The sequence below is a fragment of the Octopus bimaculoides genome, chromosome 1 (assembly GCF_001194135.2).
Source record: "Octopus bimaculoides isolate UCB-OBI-ISO-001 chromosome 1, ASM119413v2, whole genome shotgun sequence".
NCBI classification, from domain to species: domain Eukaryota; kingdom Metazoa; phylum Mollusca; class Cephalopoda; order Octopoda; family Octopodidae; genus Octopus; species Octopus bimaculoides.
The window spans coordinates 4636411-4644209 of NC_068981.1; the positions used below are offsets into that span (position 1 = coordinate 4636411).

At 36.1% G+C, this 7799-nt stretch overlaps 1 protein-coding gene across 8 annotated transcripts in view; it reads right to left on the reverse strand.

The window, feature by feature from the left end:
* Nucleotides 1-584: 584 nt before the first annotated feature.
* LOC106875876 (tigger transposable element-derived protein 1-like) overlaps nucleotides 585-7799 on the reverse strand; it is a 15890-nt gene continuing 8675 nt past the window's right edge. For 5 of the 8 annotated variants that reach the window (XM_052976532.1, XM_052976493.1, XM_052976444.1 and 2 more), the window contains exon 2: nucleotides 585-2472. In XM_052976532.1, coding sequence (XP_052832492.1) covers nucleotides 607-1659 — 1053 coding nt within the window. In that variant the 5' untranslated portion in view covers nucleotides 1660-2472 and the 3' untranslated portion in view covers nucleotides 585-606. Of the gene's footprint in view, nucleotides 2473-6574; nucleotides 6631-7799 lie in introns of all 8 variants that reach the window. The other 3 variants (XM_052976379.1, XM_052976261.1, XM_052976343.1) reach the window with 1 other exon arrangement.

Genomic DNA, 7799 nt, shown 5'->3' on the forward strand with positions numbered 1-7799 from the left:
TTTGGTTGCTTTTTCGAGAAGGTCAAGTGACCGCATACAGGCTCCCTCATTAATTTGTATCCATGGAAGTTACATTAAAATCCTAATGAACACATTTAATTAAATCTGTGAAAATGTTATATTAACTGAACATGGTAATAAAAAAAATGCAATAACTGGTTCAAGAATTGCAAAATAATGGCAGAATTTGGTAAAAATTCATTTTGTTACCACTTTTAACCCTTTTGTTACCATATTTCTGTTGAAACACTGCTTTTGTTTCAATTAATTTTGAAAATGAAGAAGAAACTCGTCATTATTAAACTGGTGTTTGGAATAGAACACAAAATTTTGATGGAAGGTTTTTAGATCACTTTAACCCTTTTGTTACCATATTTCTGTTGAAATACACTGTCTTTGTTTCAATTAATGTTGAAAATAATGAAGAACTTAGGGAAACAACTTTTGTCATTATCAAGCTGGTGTTTTGAATATATAAGCTAGCATGGATGGTTTTAATTAAGATCAACTTGTTTCAGGATAACATGAAATACATTAACTGAAAGTTTAAACACACACAATAAATAAATAATACAAGACAGAAACAAAATAAATATTTTCGTTAATTTATTTCTTTGAAAAATACTTATCCAAAGTCATTTGTGTTCCGTTTTTATTGTTTTCTTTCATTTTCTCTGCATGAATCTGTTTGTAGCAAGACAGTACATTGTCCAAGTTCTGCTGAACTTTTGTTCTTCTTTCAATGTTAGGGTCAATATCCATTATTAACTGCTTGAATTTTTCAAATTCTTGAAACATTGTATCAAGTCCTTTTACAGTAATTTCTATCTTTTGTTCTTCATCTTTATCGTCTGCTTGACCGACTGCTTTTTTGTACATACACTCTCGACTTAAATTAAGGAGTTCATCATCACTTAATCCTTTTGAATGAGGTTCAAACAAATCCTCATCGTTTCTATTGTCTTTTTCATCAAAATCAAGCAAAGGTTGTGGTTTTTGTATATTTTCTTTCTTTATTAAAAACGTTTTCGAAGGCATTTTTACCCAATATAAGTTCATTTCATCAGTATTAAATAATTGTTTGTCATCGTAATCTCGTTCTTCAATTATTTTTTTAAAAGTGTTTGGATCTTTGTCTCTTGTATATTTGTCTACACATCCAGCCTCCCCTGTTATACGAACATTGTGAATCCCTGTCCGAGTTTTAAACCTCTCAAACCAACCAGAACTAGCAGTAAAAGTCTCTTTCATTTCTGCTGCTGTTAGAATTTCATTTTCTTTCATTAAATTTCTTTTAATTGCAGAGAAAATATTTAAAGCTTTCATTTTAATAGTCATAGTGTTTAGAGGAATTTGCTTAAGGTTGCAATCTTCAATCCACAAAGACAAAAGATGCTCCATTTCAATCATAATCCGACTTCTATTCCTTGTTGTTTGCAGACCCAAAGTTGACGCCACTTTACCTTTTTCCTTATAGTCATCAATTTTCTTTAGAATTGCTCTCACAGTCGACTCATTCATTCCTAAATCTCGTCCTATTTTTGCTTTACTTTCACCACGTTCATGCCTTTTTATAATTTCCAATTTACTATCCAGAGTTAACACTTTCCTCCTCCTCTTAACACCAGAATTAACCTCATCAATCTTTCTTTTATCCATAATTAAGGTCAAATTACATTTAGTACTTTAATGTCTATCACTGTACAAATGGAAGTTAGAATGATTTACATAAAAACACTATAAAATGGCGACTAACCTCCACACCACACTAACAGCTAAATATATTGTTCCAATTCATAAGTCATGTGACCTTTAAGTTGTTCTCTATTACATCTACATGACAATGTATAAATATATATATACTGCATCAGTATATAAAACCGTGCAAATTCAAAGCCATGATAATTAAAGGTTTATTACCTCTGCCTTAGTAAAGGCAGAGGTATTGTTTGCAGTCATGTTTGTTTGTCTGTTTGTCCGTGGACAAGATATCTCAAGAACTGCTGGATGGATTCAGATGAAACTTTCAGGGATGTTTGGCCTTGTGACTGGCACAAACTGATTAGATTTTGGGATCGATCCAGTACCAGACAAGGATTCTGGATTATTTTTCCTGATTTTTACTTAAATTTTTTAGAGCAGTCGGGTTCATTTTTAGTATTCTCGTTTGTGAGAGCAGTCGAGTTTTCAGCTATTCTCATTTTAAAAATCATCTCTGGCCAATCGTTGAGAGGACGTTGGTGTTGTCTTGGCGGAGGTTTGCACTCTCTGAGTGCTCTTGTTATTTCTGCATTATTGAAATATATCTGAACTATATACTAAGGGTAGATAACTTTTCAGGGTTGAAGTATTTAGGGGTTTTGTTAAGATCACGTGAAATATTTTAGGGTTTAATTGTGGCACCAGATTCATGAACCTGTATCAAATACTTCTATTATTTCTCTCAAGAATCTGTCATCACGACATGAAAATCTGGAAAACAAAAAGAAAAAGCAGAATAATATTAAAATATTAACCATTAATCATTTACATAAAAAATAAAAACTTATAACCTAAATTTAAACAGGCGTGGCTGTGTGGTAAGAAGTTTGCTTTCTAAACACATGGGTCCAGGTTCAATCCTACTACAAAGCACCTTGGGCAAGTGTCTTCTATTATAGCCTTGGGAGTGGATTTGGAAGATGGAAACTGAAAGAAGCCTGTCATATATCTGTATGTATGTTTCTTTGTTTGTCTCCTACTACTGTTTGACAACTGGTATTGGTGTGTTTATGTCCACATAACTTAGTGGTTTGGCAAAAGAGACCAACAGAATAGGTACTATTCTTTAAAAAAATTAGCACTGGGACTGTGTTCAACTAAAACACGTCTGGAATTAGCTAAGAAAAAGTGCCAGGTTTTGGGGTACTTATAGCAGACATTCACTTGGGACCATAATAATATGGTTCCATACTAAATCTTGGAATATGCCACATTTAATGAGTGCCAAGGAGACTATTAACCGTTTTGATACCAACCCATCTGAGACTGCCGCTGTTCTATGATAGAAACTTTCAGTTTTAAAAGGATCTAAATTAAAAGTTTGTTATAGAAGAGATTATGGAGGCCACACACAATAGGAAACAGACTGAGCCTCAACAGAAAGCCTGGAGTGATAACCCCACCTCCATTCTACCCCACTCCCACCCTGCAACCCAAGGATCGGAAACTGTGGTATGACATCAGCAACTGGGGAGCTGACCGCTGACCGTAACCGTGAACTGACCAGAAGAGGAAGAGGGGAAGAGGGAGCCTCGATGGGGATTTCGTGCTTTTTTTCAAGCGAGGTTGTTGTGACGAGAGGACGTGCGAGGCAGCTGCTATTTCTAGCGTTTTTCGGGTCAGGCCAGGCACGAGGACAGGATCCCACAGGACAGACTCGTGTGGTGGAAGGGAAACAAGGTAAGCCGATTACTTCTACTTACTTGCATACACCACAGAAACAAAATAGGGAGAAAAAAGGGAACAGGGTAATATATGAACCGATATACACACACAAGACACACATACACATAGCAAAAACATAGATCCCCCACACAGATAGGAATACATACCACAGAAAGAGAAAATGGAATATGAGACAGGAGAAGACGAGAGAGAGAAGAGGAGACATGGAGATGAACAGGTAGTCATTGAAGAGATCACAGAAGGTGTGATGGAAGAATTCTGATGGGCAAACTAATAATAATTGAAAGAAATGTTATTTAGTTTACCTATCAGAGTTCTACTAAAGGCAGAAACCTGAAATTTGAGGGGAGGGAGGGGCTAGTTGATTACATCGACCCTAGTATGCAACTGGTACTTAATGTATCGACCCCCAAAAGGATGAAAGGCAAAGCTGACCTTGGCGGAATTTGAACTCAGAATGTAAAGACAGGCAAAATACCACCAAGCATTTCGATAGGCCTGCTAACCACTCTGCCAGCTCATTGCCTTAAATAATAATAATAATAATAATAATAATAATAATAATAATGGTAATAATAATAATATCAATAAGAATAATAATCCTTTCTACTATAGGCACAAGGCTTGAAATTTTTGGGGAAGGGACTAGCTGATAACATCGACCCCAGTGTTTTACTGGTACTTAATTTATCGACTCTGAAAGAATGAATGGCAAAGTCGACTTTGGTGGAATTTGAACTCAGAACGTAAAGACGGAAGAAATACCACTAAGAATTTTGCCCAGCATGCTAACGATTCTGCCAGCTTGCTACCATAATAATAATAATAATAATAATAATAATAATAATAATAATAATTTATTCTTTTATTAGCCACAAAGGCTCACATACTAAAACATTAAATGACATACAACAAGATAAAATATAAAAACAGGACAATACAATGGGTTTTCCGCACGTACACAATATAATAACAATAAAAATTAAACAAATTAAAACTTCCAATAGGGGAGGCGCTTTAAGGTCCTTGTGGAAAAACCCACAAAAATCCACAGATGCCTGATCAACAGGACAAGAGCCCTTTTCCTGAGATTCCCTTTTTACAGGTGCACACTCAGAATTGGTCCTTTCACATTGGCCATTCTTCCAGCATTCACCCACCTTTCAACAAACTTGCTACAAGGCAACACTTCCCTCTCTCCACCTTCAACTTCCTTTTCAAGTGAAATTTGAAAAAGTTGAAGAGGGCTTGGCCAAAGTGGAAAGTGTCTGTCTTTAGCCCTTTCAAACGGATCCACCATACTACCTCTTTCCCTACAGCCATGAGACAAATAAAAATTGCCTGCTACAGCCACTAGACAAATAAAAAAAACCTAATCCTGGCTGAAAGAGGGCGGTGGGGCAATCTTCACAATGGATTCAGCTGATAGCTGGATCCGTCCTACACACGACAGCTGGTGTTCAACATAAACCCACAGGTCAATAATACTCGGGCACTGGACTAGGGCGTGCAGACCGTAATAATAATAAACCACTCTGTGTGTCTAAAAGCAAAGATCAATAAATGATATTTGTGTTTACGTGTAAAATGACAGTCCCCAAATATGAAAATTAATTAAAACTGTCTTCCATCAAAATTTTATGCTAATTTCATCATCATCATCATCACCATCATTATCATTTAACGTCCGCCTGCCATGCTGGCATGGGTTGGACAATTTGACAGAAGCTGGCAAGCCAGAGAGCTGCACCAAGTTCCAGTATCAGCTTTGGCATGATTTCAATGGCTAGATGGCCTTCCAAACCTCAACCTCTTTACAGAGTGTACAGGGTAATTTTTACGTGGTACCAGCACCAGTGGGGTTGCCAAGTAACCTGAGGCAAAAAGCCTCTCAGCTGGGAGAGGGAGTGGAACCAAGAGAAGTGACTTGTACCAGGTGAGGGGTTAGAATATAATCCTTTCTACTGGAAAGGATTATGTAGAGTTTATCCCAGCAGTGAAAAGGGGCGAAGGTAAAGAATATGCACACCCGGTGGTTAGGGTTAGGCTTAGGGTTAGTTTTAGGGTTAGGTTTACACTGAAAACGGGTGGTGTATGTAATCTCTACCTCCGCCAAGAAAGAAGAAAGGAAAGAGAGGAAGGTAGGAGAGACAGAGACAGTCAAAGTGAGAGAAAGTGTTGGAGCGGCATCGGGGACCTACCTACAAGGAACAATGGGAGAGGGGGATCCTTTTATATTTAAAAAGCCATTAAATATAACTGAGTCCCTTAAACCCTTTTAAATTGAGGTTTCTTCAAATGGTTTGTGGCCCCTAAATTTAACGGGACTCTTTATTATCTCATTACGTTTAGAATCTGCAATCGTAAAAGATCCCACCCCCCAGCCAACTGGCTCAGGGGCCCCACTAGGTCTTAGTCTGGTCCTACACATATACCTGTCTATCTTCACATATACTTATCTATCTCTACATAAAATCTTATAAACACACACACACATGTACGCACAATATAAATAAATATTCTACACGTCAAATGTTACCAATGTGATCGAAGTCAATTGCTTGACCCTTCCTGATTAAATTTATTGATTTTAAAATAGAAAGAGGAATTTAAATGTTGTGGCCTTCATTCAGCCCCCAAAGTTACTTTGAAATATTATTTCCCAAAACTTCGACAACAAAAAGAAACATTTTGTTTACATATTAATGGCACAGAAATATATACATACATATATATATATACATATATATATATATATATATATATATATATACTTTGGCACGTATGTACATTTAACCCAGAATTGCGAGCACTTCTAACACTTATACATATACGCACATACACGGACGTAGATGTTAATCAAAACACAAATTAAAATATTTTATAAAAATTTCTGTAAATTAACTAATTAATTGATATATAAACATAATTTTGTTGGATAATTTAGGTGAGTAAAAATCTAAAACACGAAAATGCTTTAACTCATCATTGATCAACCAAAGCATATTCATAACACAAAAAAATAACACCCTCATCGGTTAATTATTACTAATTATTAACTAATTAATTCTGTTAGATAAAGCGAAAACACTGTTTAAATATAACTATATGAACCTTACTCACTCACCTTAGCCTCAATCCATGTCTGTCGGAATAGATGTCCCACCGGCACTGCTGCTATGGCTAACAACATATATACAAATATATATACAATATTATACACACACAAGACATAGAATGGAAAGGTCCCATATAAAATACCATTTAGTTATTAATGTTGATGTTTGTTAATATCAGACCAGCCCTGGTCGACGGCTGTGATTATAGAATATAGCTTAACGGGTTACATTATAATGGGTAGACGCGATTTCAAGACAGTAGACTGTTGTTTGAGGCTCATTTGACTGTTATTTCTAGCAGGCCATTTCACTTGTTTGGTGTTCACAGTAAACAATAAAGGAACTCAAATAAGAACAGATTATGGATATTTAATTGGCCGTTTCAATAACCTCAACTTAGTCGTCGTATGTAATTAATTTATTGCAAAATGTAGGGCAGTTTATGACATGAATCAGTGAAGTGTTTATAATTAAATCCATTGTTGGTATTTAATTGCTTCCGTTTCAATTCTTATCTGGACTATCTTTGCTTTTCCATCCCACCGAGGCCGATCAAATAGAATGAAATAGTGGAATAAATTATATATGGTGCACAACTTTAATTAAAACTATAACAGATATCGGGGAAAAGTTTGTTTCTATAGTCACAAATTATGTGTAAAAGTCTTAAACCAAAAAGTAGAGGAATTCTTGGGTCCTCTTCCTTCGCCATAATCTCGATAATAAAAGTTTTAAATTATCTGAGATTTTTATAAAACATAGCAATTTATCTGCGCCTTTTCAATCCTCCCAGCTTATTTCGCCCACCAACACTTCCATCGGAAAGATTTGGTTTGACCATATTGTGTTGACGGCCAATGGGCTGAAACAAGTATAAAGTTATCCCTAGGATTCGAAACCTGGAAATTCGAAGTATTCTCAGTTGTATTGAATTATCTCCCTTCTCTTTAAGGATTTCTAACAATTGCCGCTAGGTTTAAATTTTCTCCAACTAAAAGGAAAATTTCAGAATGTGAGGGCGAGAATGTGTGTGTGTGTGTGTGTGTGTGTGTGCGCGCGTAACCTCTACTCTTTTACTTGTTTCAATCATTTGACTGCGGCCATGCTGGAGCTCCGCCTTTAGTCGAGCAAATCGACCCCAGGACTTATTCTTTGTAAGCCTAGTACTTATTCTATCGGTGTCTTTTGCCGAACCGCTAAGTTACGGGGACGTAAACACACCAGCATCGGTTG